General features: G+C 36.1%; 2 protein-coding genes across 5 annotated transcripts; both read left to right on the top strand.

The window, feature by feature from the left end:
* The first annotated feature begins 403 nt into the window (after nucleotides 1-403).
* On the top strand, nucleotides 404-4,222 carry LOC121242929 (CASP-like protein ARALYDRAFT_485429). Of its 4 annotated transcripts, none has more exons than XM_041140951.1 (4): nucleotides 405-542; nucleotides 639-847; nucleotides 3,737-3,869; nucleotides 3,956-4,222. In XM_041140951.1, exons 2-4 carry the CDS (start codon nucleotides 717-719, stop codon nucleotides 4,148-4,150), a joined length of 459 nt encoding a protein of 152 aa, XP_040996885.1. In that variant the 5' UTR covers nucleotides 405-542; nucleotides 639-716; the 3' UTR covers nucleotides 4,151-4,222. The 4 variants fall into 4 exon arrangements, with proteins under 4 accessions (XP_040996876.1, XP_040996885.1, XP_040996893.1 ...); XM_041140969.1 differs by lacking the exon at nucleotides 405-542 and adding an exon at nucleotides 2,444-2,490 and having other exon boundaries at nucleotides 709-847; XM_041140942.1 differs by having other exon boundaries at nucleotides 404-847.
* Nucleotides 4,223-18,101: 13,879 nt separating this feature from the next.
* Nucleotides 18,102-19,005, top strand: LOC121237033 (protein RGF1 INDUCIBLE TRANSCRIPTION FACTOR 1-like). The gene is made up of 3 exons (XM_041133588.1): nucleotides 18,102-18,281; nucleotides 18,396-18,533; nucleotides 18,787-19,005. The coding sequence occupies exons 1-3, from the start codon at nucleotides 18,102-18,104 to the stop codon at nucleotides 19,003-19,005; spliced, it is 537 nt and encodes a 178-aa protein (XP_040989522.1).
* Nucleotides 19,006-19,475: the final 470 nt, after the last annotated feature.

Raw genomic sequence — 19,475 nt, forward strand, 5'->3', positions numbered from 1 at the left:
TCGTTCAAAGTTACCGCTCGGGCGCGCTCAAGCATTTTAGTTTCTTTTTACTTAATAGTTAAGGAAATGATTACTGAAATTATATATATATATATATATATATATTTAATAATTAAGAATGTTAAAACAATATTAAAAAGAAAATGAAAGAAGAAAAGGCTTGAAATGCGCTGCAGTCAATTATAAAAAATAAATCTCACTAAAAAATAACTAAATTTTTTACACTTTGATTAGGGAATAATCTTACAAAAAAATTGTGGGAATTTATCTATTTGAACTTGTAGAATTCATTTTTTTAATAAACATTAATTTATATCTAATAAATAAATAACCAAATAAATATAAATATATATTAATAATCAAAATTAAGTAAACATAAATAAATTATATGGCGTGATGATGAAAAAAGCCTCGCGAGTCGCCGGTGGAAATCAAATCCCACCGAGGAATAAGATGATGCCAAGCAGCGTAGCCATTACGTTCTCACTCGCATTCCTCTCTTTTTTTCCCCCCTTCACCTGACCGATTACCATAAAATATCTGTATTTCCATTTTCATCTGCTCCGTTTTCGTTTTTTATTTTTATTTTTTAACTTTTTCCTTTTCTTTCAAAACTACTACATTCCCTGGCGTACCAGGATTCGTTCAAGGAATGGCTAAGGCCGCCGAGAATTGGGATTGACTATGACGAGGCCTTGCATGCGAGTAACCATAGCATGGACAATCTGCCAGGGGCGTTGGGAACCAGCGCCAGCTTAGCTCTGCGGTTGGGTCAGACTGTCTTCTCCTCTGCCTCCCTTCTCTTCATGTGCTTGAACGTTGATTTCTACAGCTATACTTCCTTCTGGTAAGCTCAATTTCCTTTACCTCGAACTTTAGAATTGTGTTTTGATCGAGCCATTTTGTGGGTTTTGGCTTATTCTTCAATACCCATCTCTTTTTGCTCAAATTATTATTCAATTTATTGGGTGTTACCGTGTGGGGTGGTATGAACATGGGGAAAGGAAAACTGCGATGATCATAAAGTCAATGAAGTATTTTTATTAGAGAGTTTGGTTGCTGAAAAGCATAGGAATTCAATATGAATTTTGGATTCTCTTGGTTGGAGGAATGGGAGATGTTCTTAGGTTGCGAATGCAATTGGTGGAAAATACATGAACATAAAAGACTCCTAGGAATTTATAGGAGGTGAAGATAGGAATATAGGGTATTGGCTTATAGGCTACTTCTTTTGGTTGGATGCAGCCCATTTCGAGTGAGTTTAAGTGGCTGGAGTATAAGTCAAGAGAAAGAGCAGTGAGTTAAAAAAAAATTCCAGGGTCTGCCCTGGTAGTACGTGCTCATGTTGTATGCTTGATTGTGTGCTCAATGTGCTTTTTCAATTTCAATTTTGGCATCTCCTAATGTCAATGAAAATCAACAGTTGTGACTAAGGTGCACAGTTTAGTTTAGTTAAGTTGAATTAATGGAAATTATAAGTTGAAGAGGGGAGTGGTGGTAGGAATTCTGAGGATCCATTGACCGAGCTCCAATGAGTGAAGGGATGGAAAAAAGAGTAGTTTCTAGAGTATCTACTAAAACAGATTCTTAGGAAGGTCTCGTTTGGATAGTGAGATGAGATGAGATAAGATGTTCTATGAATAATAGTGAAATGGTTTGTGGATAGTAGTGAAATGATTTGAGTTAAGATGTTTATACGGTTTTGAGAAACGAGAGAGACAGATTTGAATAAAAATATTATAAAGTTAAAATATTGTTAGAATATTATTTTTTAATATTATTATTTTTTTGGGATTTGAAAAAGTTGAATTGTTTTTTGTGTTTTATTTGGAAGTTTGGAAAAATTGTAATAATTAGGTACTGATTAGATGAAAAATTTGAAGATTCGAAATTGAAAAGTGTTTGTATTTGTGTTGTTTGGATATTGAGATGAGATGGGATGGGATGAGATAAGAGTATCTTGCTATCCAAACTAGGCCTTAAGGTTGAGAGCATTTCCTTCATAATAATATTGTGTTTTCCATTCGAAAGTGTTGGTATGGGGAGAAAGATTTCAAGGGGTCATTATTTTTGTGCATGTATTGGAGCATCGTGGAAACTTGGCTTCAATATGAAAAATGCTAAAAGGGGTGCATTTAATCAAATTGTTAGTAGTACACTGCTCTTCAGTAAATTGATGTAGGGACGTGGCATTTTATATGTAAGCAGGTATGTGATTTTAATTTTGAGTTTTAAATCTCTTGGGCATGTAAGTGCTGTTTGATTAAGAAGTGTCTTCTTTATCAATTTAACTCCAGGAAAAGTAAAATCAAAGTACTGCTCAAATGGTAAGGATATATTTTACGCGGTAAAATGTCATATTAAAATAACCCATTCCTATAATAAAGCAAATGAAGTGTCAGCATTAAAACCAGGCTGCATTAAAGATTGGTCTTTATTGCAGATGGAAGTGATGTTGATCAAGGAGGAGTGTGAAATGTTGCTTGGGAGGTAGTTCAAATCTATGATGAGTAATTGTTTAATTGTTGTGTTCTCTCTTACTGACCAAAAAAGAAATTCTTTTGTTCTGTCTTGGTGGTCCGTATTCTTGAAGCTTCATTGTGGTGTTGTTTCTGGATGCAACTATGTTGAAAAGTGCACTTGTATATGTCCTATGTACTTGGGCTATACCTATTTCTAACCATAAAACTTGCTTACTGATAAAAAAAAGTGCAAATTTCCCATGGTGGGTGGTATAGAGTCTGAATTGGTTTTGAGGTGGTACATATTGGTTTGATCTTCCTTTTAATATGCCTTCCTAGATGGAATTTGTTCTGTCCCTGATATCCTCTGGAAGTAGCATGACAATGAATTTCATGCACGTCTGTTTGAATGTTGGAATTAAGAACTAGGTAACTTGGCACATATGATTTCTGATGACTGCTTAATGCTTCATGCCTTGGGAGGGTTTAGGCTTGGGTTTGTATGCATGTTTTGACTAGGTAGATGTTGTCAACAGTTTCTTGTGCACTCATTTCCAGTTTCCTCAACTTTGAGTAAAACATTTTAAATCACTGGTTGCATCGTCATGGTACACCAATCTTATCATTTGAAACAGTTGAGAAACAAATCTGTCTGCCATCAGATTTTTATGTATACTAGTGATGCCACTCCTTGTGATAATGGAAGGTTGGCTCATTTATTTCATCTATTAACTATGCTAGGCTTGGTGACTCGATACAATGGGCAGAAACTCGTTTGCCCAAGAAATTACCTTCTCTAGATTAGATTCAGGGCAAAGTACAGTTTAACTCCAAATTACGAAAATTGGCACATTGCATCCTCAAACTATTAAAAAATCGCAAGCATATCATCTTTTAAGATTCGACTCATTTCACCAATTTTTCCTCCATCTTAATGGTCAAAATTGGACAAATGTGCTATATGTCAGTTTTTGGTAATTGGACAGTGCAATGTGTCAGTTTTTGTAGCTTGGCTGCAAAGTGTAAAACAACTGGTAGTTGTAGGGTACAGTGTGTATTTTTTTCCCAAATATGTAAGAATTTTCTTTGTCGATGACATTCTAGTTTTCTGTGTTGGTGTACCAAATCCGTTGCATTTCTTATCCATGAACTGTGAGTATTGTTTAGTGCCATTTCTAATATTTAATGACATGTTATGACATATATTGTGGCACTGTTACTTTGAATTTTCTAGCTGATTTCTTAACAATGTATTCCTTATGTTGATTTTACAGCTATTTGGTGACAGTCATGGGTTTGGCAATTCCCTGGAGCCTGACGCTGCTGGTAGTGGATGCACATTCTGTTTTCATTAGATGTTTACCTCGTCAACCAAGAATAATATTGGTCATTATTCTAGGAGATTTGGTACCTGCATTTTGAATTATTTAAGAACTCCATGATATCATCCTTGTAACTGCTTAAGAGGGATATAACGTTTTGTTTTATCTCAGGTTTTGTCGTTTCTCTTGCTAGCTGCAGCGTCTTCGACAGCTAGTGTCACAGATCTCCTGCATGATGCCGGAAGATCCTACTGCCCTGCAAACTTATGTAGTAGATATCAGTTGTCTGCTGCAATGGCATTCTTGTGTTGGTCCCTTTCATTTGCTTCATCTCTCTTCAATCTTTGGCTTCTTCCTTCTTTATGAAATTCTGAGCGGCAGTTGAAATTTGTACAAATGAAATGGGCAAATATCAACAGTCATGTTTTCCAAAATTTAATTTTGTTCAATGGTAGTATTTCTTATTCATAGAAAGAGCAAATGTTACTAACTTAGTCTCACAGCATTGGCTAGAAACTCATTTTTTTAAGGCATTAATGTTGGAGCGAAATTGTGATGAGAAAAAGACAATGGTTGTCTATGTCGATACCATGGATAAACCACTTCGAGGTCTTGAAAAATTTATTGGGAATCATACGTTCCAATGCTTTTCATACCATTCGCAAGGAAGCTTTTTGGGACAAGTGCACAAACACCCCTCAAATTTACCGTCGAATCTGCAACCACCAAAAACAATTATCAAAGTATACGTTGCTTTATTTTACTTCCTGATAATATGTATGCAAGGTGAGGTTGTTACGATCCTACATCGATTAAGTATGAGATTAGTTGGTAGTTTCTAAACCCCTAGGCATCCTTCCTTTGTAAGTCAGTTTTTAAGGGTGAATTCTATCTTGTGGGTTCATAATAAATAGTATCAGGGCCACCCCACGTATGCAGTTCATGTTGGCACAGTTGCAATCGTGTGGCACGGGGGGTGATGCCAGCATGGTAGTGTTGGTCCGGGGCTAGGAAAGACCTATAGCACAGCTAGCCTGTGCGAGCGCCTAGACTGCCATGGACATCGGCTGCGGAGCATGGTGGTTGTTACAATCCCACATCGACTTTGAGATTATTTATTTAAGAGTTAGGGTCTCATGTCCACGAGAGACCCCTCCTCAATTTTATTTATTACTCTCACTAGTGGATGAGGAAAACCGTGGTCTAGTCATGGACTCCGAGGAAATACAACCTAGACACAAATCTCGAAGACAAAATAAAGCCCAAACAAAGACCAAATTCTAAGACAAAAAACGATAAACAACAAGATATAGACGGCACTTCCGTAAAGCACCCTGAGCTTTATCAGACAACGCAAAAGGTTCCATCAAACCAACTTCTTTAATATCCCTTTCGAGGTACATAGACCTCGGATATTCCATGTCAAAGTTTATTAGGTCTGGCTAAAACCCCGAGACGATCTCCGAACCTTCTCAAAAATTTTCCAAGTACCCTTTCTTTTTTTTGGTTCATTCTCTTCATTCTCCATGGCATAATCTTTTCGAGTATCAAATATCTCAGCATCAAGTTTCGGATCAGGTTCAGAAACAGAGTTTCCAATGTGAAGAAAGCATCATCAGGCGCTAGTAAGGCATCATCATCATCAGTTGCCAACCTAACCTCTCCCACATCCTCCTGCGTATTTACAACCCTTTCAACTGAACGCTCACCCTCTTTTGATACAAACTCGTCCGCCGGTTTATCAGTCACATTATTATCCTCCACTCCGCAGTTATCCTACGTACCACCTTTGGACTCATTCACCGGATGTTTTGTGGCCACATCCACAACCTAGAGTTGCAAAATGTTACTAGTATTACCAATATCATATTCCAAAATAAACATTGCACCATTGCCTTTACCAACGTCATCCAATTTTTTTGCGTCTTGGACTTCTTTTGCAGTTTCAGTCTCTACTCCCTTCTTCCTCTCCCGGACTTTTTCGCCATTCTGTAGGATCATCATTTTACAGGTACGCACATTATGACCTTGAATTTTACACTGAGAACAGAATGCTAGTAATGTATCATAGATCACTTCCTGTTTGTGACCACTACCCGGCAGCCCTATCTAAAAATAAGGGATTGGCTCCTTCGAAGCGTCCATCTCCAGGCATAGAAGTGCACCATCTGTACGAGTTGCACAGACCGTCGGGTTATCTTTACGAATATAATGGTCTATCGGTGCAGTGAATATTTTTAAGAATGATTCTTGATAGAAATTGGGCGGGAACCTAGGCAATGCGGTCCAAACAGGAACCAATCCATAGTTGAAACCAGGTTCTTCATCTTCATTAAAATCAGGTTTCCAATGAAACAATCTGTAATGTATTCCATTCACTTCACATACTTCACGTGAAAGTGCTTTATGAGAATCTGCTTCATTTGACACACATACAAATACGTTTTTTGGACGTCTCATAGTTGAAACCACTGGTAAACAAGATAATCCCCAATGGTTGTGAATGTAAAGCCTGATAGCATCCAAAGAAGGCCTCTGCCGTAAGAATTTAAGAACAATGGAGAAACGGAAAGGCTCAAAGGATCGGACTATCTCCTCCTTAGAGAATTGAAAACATAGTTCTCCATCTACGTATTTTGGTCCTCGATAAGCCATAAAGATCTCTGGAATTGGTTGAGGTATTGCATAGACTAGATCAACATAAGAACGTCGACCTGCCTCTACATCAACAGCCATGCAGCCCCACGAACCCGAACGTCACAATCACAAGATCCAAGCAGAGTCTTTCTTGCGCTCCAAGAACCAGAGTCTTGCATCCATTAGTTGACTAAGTATGAGATTGGTTGGTAGTTTATAAGCCCTTAGGCACCTTTCCCTTGTAAGTCGATTTTCAAGGGTGAGTTCTATCTAGTGAGTTTATAACAGTGGTGCCCTTATGAAAGTAACCATGTGATCCAACTAGGCTTATCAGAGGTATGTCGATGGTGCCTGTGTTTATATAGTCCCTATGGTAATATAAAGATCAGGATGCAAACCCTAAAGCAACTTCTGGTTGTGATATGATGGTGCTAAGGGTATGGGGATATGGATGGTGGACTGAGCCATCTGTTTGCTCGTCAAACAGACAGAGTTAGGGAGTATACGGAGGTGTGGGCGGAGTACTCGGAGAAATTCTAGCCCTCCACCTTAATGGAAGCGGGTTTTGGGAGGGGTGATTGCTCACCCTATGGCAAAGAAGGTTTCGGGACTGTACATGAACATGTGGAACTAGCTAATATACATTGAAAGACATGAAATAGTATAAATTAGAAATCAAAGGCAATAATCGGTCCAGAATGCCATCCGTCCTAGCTGTACATTATGTTTCCTCTAAGCTTCATAATCATAGGACTCTAGTAATTAAACATTGGCTTTAAAAACGTATAGACCCAAATAATAAATCAGCATTAATCTCAAAGAAACTAACGAACACGACCAAAAATAAAAAAATAAAAAAAATCAATAAGACATGTGAACTTATTATTGGAAATACCTTAACATTATACAAACAAACACATCTTGCAGAATTTTAAGATAAAGTGGTACTACACATTTATCAATGAAATCCATTGAACCCAAATTAAAGAAAACATAAAGCTACATTAAAAATCTGCAAAAAATGGGAGGAATAATCGACCTACTTGTCCATGTCTATCACTACAAAAAAAAAAAAAAAGAAAGAGTTGGTTTATCGGTGTTCCATTAACACAATCAACTTGGAGCTAAACGTCGATACTATATTTACCGGCTTTTATTTGCCAATAGAACACATGGGTGGATACACATGGGACAATTACCTTGTTTAATGGCAACACATATATAATCCAAGCCTCCACCCTCAACGCTATAAGAGGTATTCTGGAAAGGGAAGTCTGGAGTTAATTTTATGAGAAGAGGGAATAGTAATGCTATTAATAGAAGGAAGGGTGAAATGGTGCGTTGTGACTTTAGTGAAAAGATGTGTTTTGCGAAGGAATGAAGGATAGCAGTAGCTGTGCAAAATGGTGTGTTGCGGCTTTAGTGAAGCGGTGCATTTTGTTAAGGCTGAGGGGCAATAATTGGTTTAATGAAAGCTAAGAATAAAGCTGAGAATCATGTGAAAGGAGATTCATTTTGGCATATTTTGAACTAAGTGGAGTTTGGAGATTACTAAAAAATCTCTTCCAAGAAATGACAGTTACATTCTTGGTTTTCTTTTGTTGAGTTTTTACATTCTTGTTTGGTTACTGGAAGGAAGTAAGCTTGTGAAAGTTGGTATTAGAGTGATCGATCCTCTCATGACAGAAGGCACATGTGCAGCAGCCTTGAAGTTACACCAAGAAGGCTCACAAAGATAGCAAGAAGCAATTCAGAAGCAGTTGGATGAACATCATCCTGCCATCCATGGAATTACCAATAGGTTAGATCAACTCACTGATATGATTAGAAAATTAGTTGAGAGTCAGCAAGTAACTCCTTCTAAGAATGGGCTCATGGGCCTAAAGTAATGAATAACGATGAGAGGGGATCCTTGCCAAGGGGAGTTAAGCTTGGATTTTCCCATTTTGATGGAAATAATCCTGTTAGATGGATTTTCAAAGCCATCCAATACTTTGAATTCCATTAAATATAAGTGAGTCGGAGACTTTTGATGGCTTTTTACCATATGAAGAGTGACACTCCGGTGTGGTATTAGGATGCTGTCATTCATGGTATCAGGATGCTATAGAATTATGGTTCTATAGCAGCCCCATTAACTAGAAAACTCATTTATTTGGATTGATAAAACTACCACATCATTTCTCCCATTGAAACAAGTTGTCACTAAACCTTTTGTTTTGAGGTTACCAGACTTTTGAAAGAATTTACCATTGAATGTGATGCTTTTGGGTTGGGTTAGAGGCTATGCTTATGTAAGAAGGCTAGCCTATTGCATTTTATAGCAAGTTTTTGAAGGGTAAAACCTTATTACTATCTACTTATTAGAATGAGCTGTTAGCTCTAATATTTGCATTTAGTAAATGGAGACCATACTTATTGAACCTTTAAGGTCAAGACTGTGCAACATGCTTTGAAATACTTGTTGGAATAGAAGGTGGGTATCGAGGCTCAGCAGAAATGGATATCAAAGTTGATGGTGGTTATGATTTCACAATTGACTATAAAATGGGCAAGGAGAATCAAGTGGTTGATGCACTTTCTAGAGGAGCTGAGGAGTAGACAACCATTATAACCTTAATTTCTTTTCCAACTCCACTTTGGATATAGGAACTTAAGCAAAGTTATTTGTTATGACCAAGACTGAGTGTATTCTAAGTTGCAACAAGGCTTTGTAGGTACAAAGCATTATTCATTGTAACAAAACTTATTGTTTAGGAAGCGAAAGTTAGTGATGGTTCCTTATTCACCATTTAAGGCCATGGTAATGCAACATATGCAACATATGCACCATAGCCCATAGGGCATGTGGGCTATCATAAGACACTTTAAAAGGCAATGATAGGTTTTTATTGGGAAGGCATGCACAAGGATATGAAGAAAATGGCCAAGGAATGTGATGTGTGCCAGTCTAGCAAGTATGAGACACTTCACCCACCTGGTTTACTACATCCACTACCAGTTCCTAATTCTCCATAGTTGGACATTTGCATAGACTTCATTGAAGGCTTTCCCTTCTCAAATGGATTTGAGTGAGGTGTTCACTGTGGTAGACACTCATAAAATTTGCCAATTTTTTCCTCTTTCATACCCCTACATAACAAGTAAAGTGGTTCAAGTGTTCTTTTCTAGAATTTTCAAACTCCATTGGTTTCCCTAAGTCCATTGTCTCGAATAGGGGCCAATCTTTCTTAGCTCATTTCAGAGGGAGTTATTTCACTTACAAGGCATATCATTGGATTTTAGTTCAACATATCACCCTTAATCCGATGGCCAAACTGAAGTATTGAACAAGTGTTTAAAAAGTTATTTGAGGTGCTATAGGAGTCATAAACCAAATGAGTGGAGCATGTGGATTCCTATGCCATAATGATGTTGTAACACCATATGTCACATGCACCTCCATTGGAATATCTCCCTTTGAGGCACTTTAAAGGTACCTTCCATCAAAGCTGCTGACCTACATTTTAGGAAAAATTTCTAATGTTGCAGTGGATCAGCAGTTGAAGTCAAGGGAGCAACTTATATTACTATTGAGAGAGAATTTGCTTAAGGCCTAGTAGAGAATGAAAATTTGTGTTGACAAAAAGAGGACATAAATAAGTTTTGAAATAGAAGAGTGGGTCTTTTTTAGGCTCTAACCTTACAAGGTGTCCTTTAGGAGGGGGGGGGGGAGAGAGAGAGAGAGAGAGAGAATTGTAAGTGCCTTCAAGTTAAGGGCCTTAAAGGGGAAGGGAATGTAAGATATGTTCTGGAAATAGAAGTCTGTAAATGATTTTATGAGAAAAGGGAAGAGTAACTGTATTAATAGAAGGAATAGTGAAATGATGCGTTGTGACTTTAGTGAAGCGGTGCGTTTTGCGAAGGAATGAAGGACAATAGTGGCTGTACAAAATGATTCGTTGCAGCTTTAGTGAAGCGGTGCATTTTGTTAAGGCTGAGGGGCAATAGTTGGGTTCAATGAAATGATGCATATTGAGTAGTTTGTAATTAAACGTTGCATTTTATTAGTAGTAGTTTGTGTTTAACGTTGAGAAGCACGAGAAATGAGATTCATTCTGAAATGAGATTCATTCTAGTATATGTTGAACTAAGTGGAGTTTGGAGATTATTGGAAAATCTCTTTCAAGAAATGACAATTTCGTTCTTGGTTTTCCTTTCTTGAGTTTTTACTCTCTTGCATTTTCTTGTTTCAACCTTGTTTGGTGACGGGAAGGAAGTAAGCTTGTGACCGACGGTTGACCTCATGTGTGTTGGGATAGTACATGCAGTTGCAAGCATATATTTTGACTATTGCCAACTCGGCAACTAAAGTTGGGTATACATCTATGCTGTTTACTATTTTTCCTACCTGATAATATGAGGCAAGAGTAATCAAGTCTCTCCATCGGCAAGTCTAGAGAAACCAAATGAAATGCTTCTCAACTTATCACAGTCTCCAATCATAACACCATAGTCTTCTAGATAGATTGTGAAAAGGAACAGTCGCCGAAGGCGGTTTTCCTTTAGCTTGTTCAATAATTCACGTGGGGATGATGATTAAGACCAACCTAGCTATTTTTCCTTGATCCATTTTTTAGTTTTATAATTTTGTAGTAGTTAGAATGACTAATAGTTGGGGATCCCAACTCTTTTCTCATGTGTCTCTAATCCTTTATGGTAAGAGAAATTCTATTTACAGTCTCCAAACGGGAACTGTATGTGTAAACTCTTCTTTAAATGGAAAAAAATGCCATATTTATAAGGATATTATTGTAATTTTAAAAAAATTTAAAGATAAAATTGACTATGCTTGCAATGCAGTTCTCAAATGAAAATTGTATATAGCATTACTCGATTAGTTAGTAATGCCTACTTAAAAAAAATAACTTTTATTATGTAATCACATTGTATTTTTTATATATGATAGCAATGTTATTGTCAGATGATTTTTGAAGACTGCTAATGACATCACGATTTTTGGAAAAGTAGATGTTTTCTTTGTATCGATGATGCCGATATAGACTCGCTGTCATTTAATAGGTCACCAATAAAAAAAATTGCATTAGAAATAAGTTCAATTAAAAATCTTAGTGACTGGTTAATTAAATTTACAACTCTCTCGTACTGTTGCAACTTTGCAAGGATATGGGAAACAATTCCACCTTGTTGGCTTCATATTCGCCTTGTGCTTTGTATGCATTTTTTCAATCTGGAAAACATAGTGACATTAACTATAAGATTCAACACGATTGTACATGATATGTGAAACTGGCCAACATGCAATTAAAGACACGTAATGATATCAAGTAATCACAGGCATCAATCAGTTCAGAATTCTAAGATGAGCACGTATGGCAAATTTATCCAAAAAATAAAAAATCCATTGACCAAATAACTATAAAGTTACATTAGAAATCATCAAAAGAACGAGAGGAGTTTCACACAATGTCATTTGGCTTGGTTTGGTTACTCAACTCACCTCAACTCATCATTATAAATTTTTTAAATTCTAATATAAAATATAATAAACAATTCAATTTTTTCAAATTTTAAAATAATAATAATATTAAAAAATAATATTCTAACAATATTTTATCATTTCAACTCAATTCAACTCAACTCAGTTCAACATCCAAACGCAACCTTAGGCTACGTTTGGATGTTGAGCTGAGCTCAGTTCTTTATGAATAGTAGTGAGTTGACTAGTGGAAGAAATTATGTAGAGCCCATCTAAACTAAGTTTAAAGTGTGCTTGGATGTTAAGATGAGTTTAGTACTTTTATAAAAATTTGAAAAAAGTTGTGGGTCCTATGTATAAAAATGTGTTAAGTTGAAAAATGTTATGGGTCCCTCGTGTGAAGAGGTTTTGAGTTGAAATGAGTTTAGTGATTTGAAAGTTGGGTGTTTGAATGTTAGACTCAGCTTAAAATTAGACTGACCTCAACTGAGTCTTGTAATCAAACGCAGCCTTAAATAGTTAGACTAGGACTCCTATATATTATGGAAATATAAGAACCCTACTTTGTCTATTTTCGACCTCCTAATCCAATTACGAGTTAAAGAACTTATAATATAAGTTCTTATAAGTAAAATGTTAACCCACAAAAGATTATTACCAACCTACTATCACAACATTGACAATGAATTCATTTTTTAAGGCATTAATGCATGAGTGAAATTCTGATGAGAAAAAGCCAAATGTTGTCTATATCGAAACCATGGATACACCACCTCGAGGTCTTGAAAAGTTTCTTAAATTTACCGTCGAATTTTCAATCACCCCAGAAATTATAAATTTTGGTCATCACTGCTTTAAACTACCAGGAGTACGTTACTTTGTTTTACTTCTTGATAACATGTATGCAAGGTGTGGTGCCCCTATGAAAGCAACCATATGATCCATTAAGTTGATCAGAGGACTGCCGATGGCGCCTGTTCTTGTAGTCCCTATGGTAATATAGAGGTCAGGAAGCAAGTCCTAAAATAGCTTTTGGTTGTCATACAATGGCGCTAAGGGTGGGGATCATTTGGATGGTGGCCGACAATGATACCCGTTCACCCGTCGTATGGACTGGACTAGGGAGTATATGGAGGCGGGGACAAGAAAGTACTAGGGGAGAAATTGACTGATCTCTGCCCAAATGGGAACCGAGTGCGGGAAAGGTAGCTGCTCACCAGTGTAGGGCGGGTAGCACCCTTAATATATATGGGAAACAAGGTTTCACGACTGTAGGTGAACATGTGGAAATGGCCAACATGCATTGAAAGGCACGTAATGATATAAATTAGTAATCACATGCATTAATGATCAGTCCCATTTGCCATCCGTGCTCGCTATGCACTAAGTAGCTCCCCAAATTGGCTTTGAAAACGTATAGAGCCAAGTAACCAACCACCATTAACCTCAAAGGAAATAATGAACAGGATCAAGAAAAAAAAACAAATGACATGTGAATTTATTATTGAAAATTATTCAAGTAAACACATTTTGTAGAATTTTAAAATAGTGGTACTGCGCATTTATCAATGAAATTCATTGAACCCAAATTAAAGAAAATATAAACGTACACTAGCAATCTGCAAAAAAATGGGAGGAGTCTCATACGGACTGTAGTTAGCATAGGACTCTTTCCTATTATGCATATTTAGTAATCAACCTACTTGTGCATGTCATATATTTTCCACCTCTTAATCCAATTAGAATTGAAGAACTTAGAATATTTCTTTTAAAGTTTTTTGGATACTTTTATCTCTTTGTCTCAAATCCATGCATTTAGAATATCTTTATTAGATATTGTACGTGAGTCATTTTAATTGAGTTTTGATCTGTTTTGACATTGTTTGAAGCTCTAAACCCATTCTTGGCATTTTGATTTTAGTCTTGTAGTTGATCAAGGCCATATGTAGCCTATTATCAGCTCAATCTTTCAGCCTATTATTAGCTCTTTGTTTGTTTTGGCTATTATTAACTCATTGTTGGTCATGACTCCGGATTTGATGTTCCAATTCATGCATGCCAGTCACTTAATCACCAATGTTATTTTTTTCATCTCATCGGCAACCAAATTAACGAATATAAAGGCTATACTCAAATTTCAAAATCAAAAATTCAAAATTCTCCACCTAAATCAGTACTTTAAGGGAGATGTCGGTGATAATATCAAGTCAATTAGAATTTGATTTGATTTTCATAATGATTAAGATCATATCTATCCTATCTTAATTTTTCTATGAATATAAATCTATGGTTTGTATTCAATAACACCTGATAACAATAAATAGGTAGCCCACAAAATCTTTCTCAATCCTCTCCTCTCTATCTCAAATTTTATTATATTTTATATTTCCTATCGGATGCCAACTTCCACGACCCGTGCAAAGAACACAATGATAAAGAATTCGTACGCTAATTTGCTTGGATTGTGATGGAAACTTCCACGACCCGGGTCGAACGCGAAGCCGGCTTGCGTTCCAAATTTTCTTTTAGATTATTATGTATGAAAATAACAAGTAATTTGAAATGAGCTATGGGCTCAAAAATTTGTTTTGGTAGAATATGGATTTTATCCGAAAAATTCCTTTAAGTGAGAATTTATCCGAAAAATTTACAAGATAAGTTGTATTATTTTTAAAGATTAAACCGAGACCGATAACTCACGGAAAGTCCAAACCACCACGTACGCTCAAAACTCAAACCAGTGAGAACAAGTCCAGACTCCACGCCATGCACGTTTCCCTCCCACAGTCCCACTGCATTCACGGCTACGGTCCTATATATATTCATGTATAAACTGGATGTTCAATTTTTCGCCAAGCTAGTGTTGCCGCACATAGTTTTTCCAGCAGGCAAACCCTAGGAAACCACCACCTTAACACACCGCTGCTCAGCCACTGTGAACCCTGACCACCACGTTGCCAGCTAGAGACGAGAGCAAACTCATCCACTTTCGCCCAGTAGCTCAGCCTCGAAGCCACGACGGAACAACTGTGAGCCTTCACCACGGACAGTCCAGTGCGACCGAAAGGGTAGTCGTTGTGATCCAAGCCACCGCCGCACGTCGTCCACACCAACGGCGTTCGTGCACCCATAATACGGAAGCAACCGCCTGCATAAAGGAAACGAACAAGCCTCTGTTTTAAGCAAGAAAAACAGAGCACTTGTTCCCCAAACCGAGAGCCAAGCCTTGTCACAGTTGAGGCCACGACGCCACAGCCAGCAGCAACAGAACACGCTGGAGAACAAGCCTCCACCGTCGGACGCCACCCAGTTGACGTCCAGCACCACTACTCGCTGCCCCCACGTTGCATGATACGTAAACTCCCTCTCCCTATCTCTCAGACTCTCTCTCTCTCTCTCTCTCTCTCTCTCACTCTCCGCCGTAACAGTTTTCTCTCTCTCTCCCTTCCACAGTGCTCTGCCACCGCTCCCAGCCACCTTGCCGTTGCTTTGTAGCTGCTCTCACGGTGAGTCCGTCGCACGGTGCTCTCCCTTGTAACTCTGTTATTCTCAGAAAACATGGATTGCTTTTTGTGTTATTTCCGTAATATAAATTTGAACCGCAAGTTTAGCGATATTACAAAAACAAATTGCCACTTATTCTATTGTGTAGCCTTCTGTAAAGCCTCAAAACATATACATCTTGTGTTTTTAAATTGCGCTGGGTTTTTGTCGCATAGAGCTTGTAGTTGAATCTATCGTGTAGCCTTCTGTAAAGCCTAAAAACATATATATACATCTTGTGTTTTTAAATAGGGCTAGGTTTTTGTCGCATGGAGCTTGTAGTTTTAAGCCCTTAGAAATTTAAATTAAGTAAATACCCCTACCAATAAGTGTTAATCGTAGATTTATATTTTACGATACGATTGATCAAGAGAAATTTGGTGTTTGAAGGTGAAAAATAATTTAGATTTTTGATGTATTATTTAGAGATATTTAGTGAATGTTGATTTATTTGAGGGTAACAAGAATTTTAAAATTGTAGAAAAATATGTTATTTTAATATTTCAGATTTAAATATCAAAAAATGGATTTAATTAGAGATTTAAATAAGTTACATGTATATTTTATAGATGACGATTGATTTTACTTGGCACAATTGTGGAAAAATTTAAAAAATTTTGAAGAATCGGGTAAGTGGGGTTCCTATACTAGAATTTGCATAAAACAAATGAATAAATGTTGATTTTGGAAATATATGCATGTTTTGTTATGAAAAGATATTTGAGACAAACTCAATTATTTGTTCTGCATTACTCATGAAATATGTATAAAAGAGAAAAATATTTTCTGTCATGACTGGTGTAGACATGAGCTATTTTGACATTCTATCTATGAACTATGCAAAAAGAGCGAATATAAACATTTGTGCATAATTATATAATGTTGATTTGATTCTGTTGTGTTCTGAATATGTTATGTTCTTTGATATGAAATGATGTGATCTCTTGAAACCTCTGGTATGATATTTTGTTTTTATTCTGTTCTAACCTTACAACGAGTGTAAAACTGTGGCCTCTGTTCCGGTTGGTACCAAGTTTTCTATTTCTGGTGCACCCACTTTGGAAGCAAAGTGGTTTTCTGCGTAATCTTTCCTATTAAACACTCGGGGCTCTGAGAATAATAAGAGAAAACTTTCACATTCTGTTTTTGCTCGGTTGGCCACCGGGGTTTGTACAACCCTACCGCTAGAGTTAAACATGGAATTATGTTATGATGTGATGCTCAGTTATGTTATGCCAAATGATATTTTTGAATAAGAATATTTTCAAATTTTCGCTCTGATATTTTGATAATATGTTCTAATTCTAGATTCTGAAAATAAAAATATTTTGTTCCGCTTTCAGAACTCTCATGTTTACATACTAGTATATGTTCTCTGCTTACTGAATTGTTGATAACTCACACCTTAACTTCACAATATTTTTTAGATAATTTTGATGGTTTAGCTGGAAATCAAGAGTAGGAAGTTTGAGGAAGATTGGATGATTGTATAGTCCTATTCAACATATTTATTATTTTATGCGATTTGAGTATTTGGAGATGTGAATATTTTTAGTCTTTTTGGAGATTTTTAATTTGTTATGTTGAGGTCTTTATTTGGTGTCCTTGTGAAGGAACATAAATGTTTGGTTGAAACTAGTATATTTATATTTTATGGAGTTTTTGGAGTATATATAATTATGTTATGGAAATGATTTTGGGTGACAGGAACTAACTCTCCAGACCTTCGGGACCGAAGCGTTACACATGCAGAGCATGTATGTACTTCAATAGGCCAATAAATTTAAGTTCCTTTTTATTCTTCTCATCAAATATATGCATGATTTTCTTGCCTAAATAATTTATATGTAGCCAATTATATATAACTATAAAAATGACTATTTTTTTACTAAAATAAGTCAATTCTCACGGTAAATTATAGTTATTTTCGTCACAAATAATTTATCTCAAATACTAATTTATCTTGTAATGATTTGTATTTAAACTCTCTGTAGTTTTTATCTTTTAGATGTACAAAGCGCGCTTCACATCGAGCTGTTCTTCGAATTGAAGACTTCGCTTTATTATTCGAAATATCCAATATCCATCCTTATAGCTAGCATTAATTCTTACCCTATATATATAGTATTTCTTCGTTCAAGAAAAATTAAAAGGACCAAATGCAACTCATGCTAATGCTAGCTGTCGCACATGACAAGTACTGCGAAATATGTAGCTTATATGAATTCCAGAAGTCAGTCTATAGGCCGTTTGTATCATGTTATATTATTATTTTACGTATTCGGGAAATAGCGAATAAAAATGTTTTTTTAATCGAATCAAACAAATTATTTATCATTTTCAAAAAGAAAGTAGCTAGAATTTTGTGTATTAAATACCATACCTCGCTAGCTAGCTAGAAGATCTATCTTGATTAATTCCTAATCCAATTAGGAGTACTTGAAGATCTAATTATAATATAACTTGGACTGATCAAGAACCAAATTAATATTTATAATATCATGTGCTACATTAATTAAGCAATTGCATTAGCAAACAGATTGAAATCTGGAAAATCTTCTTTCAAGACATCTGCATTAGTATTTTCTGTGAGTACATCGCTGTATCGGAAATTAAAAGAGATGTATTTTGAGAGCCAGGGCCGGGCTAGCTATAAGCATGGCAGCAGTCGAAGTTCCAAAGTGGTTAACATCTATATTAGACGCCAACTTCCATGATCCATGCAAAGAACATAAAGACAAAGATAATACCCAGTTCTGCTTGGATTGTAATGGCAAAGTGCTTTGTAAAACTTGTAAAACTCAGAGCAGCATGCATGCAGGTCACCAAGTTCTACAGGTAAATTTATTTATTTATTAATTATCTCAAACGATATATATTATATATATGGGGCTTATTTCTCGCCTATTTGGCCTTGTAATTAATAAATTCTTTGTGATTTTTGTGTTTTAGGTGTACAAAGCTTCGCATCGAGCTGTTCTTCGGATTCAAGACATTGGTTTACTATTCGACATCTCCGATATCCATCCTTACAGCATTAATTCTTACTCTATAGTCTTTCTTCGTCCAAGAATAAAAGAAGCAAATCATGTAAGTCATGCTAACGCTGCTCACAAGTGCAAAATATGTGGCTATCAATTCCCGAAGTCATCCAGGTCTATTTCGTTCAAGTTGAAAAGATCAAACTCTTTCAGATTTTGTTCACTCGCATGCAAAGTACGTAAGATCATCACTTTTTCTAATTATTTTTCACTGTTTTTTTTAAATATTTTAAATTGAAATTTTCAAGGAAGATTTATTGTTATTTAAGTATCTCATTCACGTAAGTAATTATTTATTGTAGGCCAAAAGCTGTATGATGGATTTAAGCACGCTGGCAGATGGATGTGCAAAAACTGAGGTATTGATGATCTCGCAAGTAGTGATAGCTAACGAAAGTGTTCCCCAATTTTGCCCAGAAAGTAAAGATCAAGAGAATATGACAGTACCGGTTGCTGAACCTCCTCAATCTTTTCGCAAAAGAAGTAGGAAAGGGATACCGAAAAGGGCTCCTTTCTTTTAGGGTCATAATATATATCATGTCATATAAATATATATATATATATATATATATATTATTTTACGTACATATTCGGAAAATACTACTACTACAGTACTGTACGCCTAAAAGAGTTTTTATTTTTTATTTTTTGTTAATCGAATTGAACAAGTTTATCATTTTCGGAAAGGAATTGAAATAGCTAGAAAGTGTATTATTATACGTAGATATATGAGTTGGGTGTTTTCCTTTTTGTATTATTAATTGACATAATTATTATTTCAAGAATTATGTGTGATTTTAGAACAGATATATATTATACAATGAAGCTTGATAGCTCATTGCATTTTGAGTTTGCCAGAAAATATTTTAATCTGAGCCATATATATTATAAATCATATGTTCATTAATGCTTCTGCATGCACATACAACCTAGCTTGCACGCAAAGCTCCAACTCCAAGAGGCCATCGATCGAGGATCAACTTTCACGGTA

The sequence above is a fragment of the Juglans microcarpa x Juglans regia genome, chromosome 1D, assembly GCF_004785595.1.
Source record: "Juglans microcarpa x Juglans regia isolate MS1-56 chromosome 1D, Jm3101_v1.0, whole genome shotgun sequence".
In the NCBI taxonomy this organism is placed as follows: Eukaryota; Viridiplantae; Streptophyta; class Magnoliopsida; order Fagales; family Juglandaceae; genus Juglans; species Juglans microcarpa x Juglans regia.

Bases quoted from the DNA above. Each gene is read 5' to 3' on its own strand.
- LOC121237033 (XM_041133588.1), top strand. From the start codon at position 18,102: ATGGCAGCAGTCGAAGTTCCAAAGTGGTTAACATCTATATTAGACGCC. The intron at 18,282-18,395 runs GTAAATTTATTT...TTTGTGTTTTAG, and splicing joins CAGGTCACCAAGTTCTACAG to GTGTACAAAGCTTCGCATCG. The intron at 18,534-18,786 runs GTAAGTCATGCT...TATTTATTGTAG, and splicing joins GAATAAAAGAAGCAAATCAT to GCCAAAAGCTGTATGATGGA.
- LOC121242929 (XM_041140942.1), top strand. From the start codon at position 717: ATGGACAATCTGCCAGGGGCGTTGGGAACCAGCGCCAGCTTAGCTCTG. The intron at 848-3,736 runs GTAAGCTCAATT...TTGATTTTACAG, and splicing joins TACAGCTATACTTCCTTCTG to CTATTTGGTGACAGTCATGG. The intron at 3,870-3,955 runs GTACCTGCATTT...GTTTTATCTCAG, and splicing joins TCATTATTCTAGGAGATTTG to GTTTTGTCGTTTCTCTTGCT.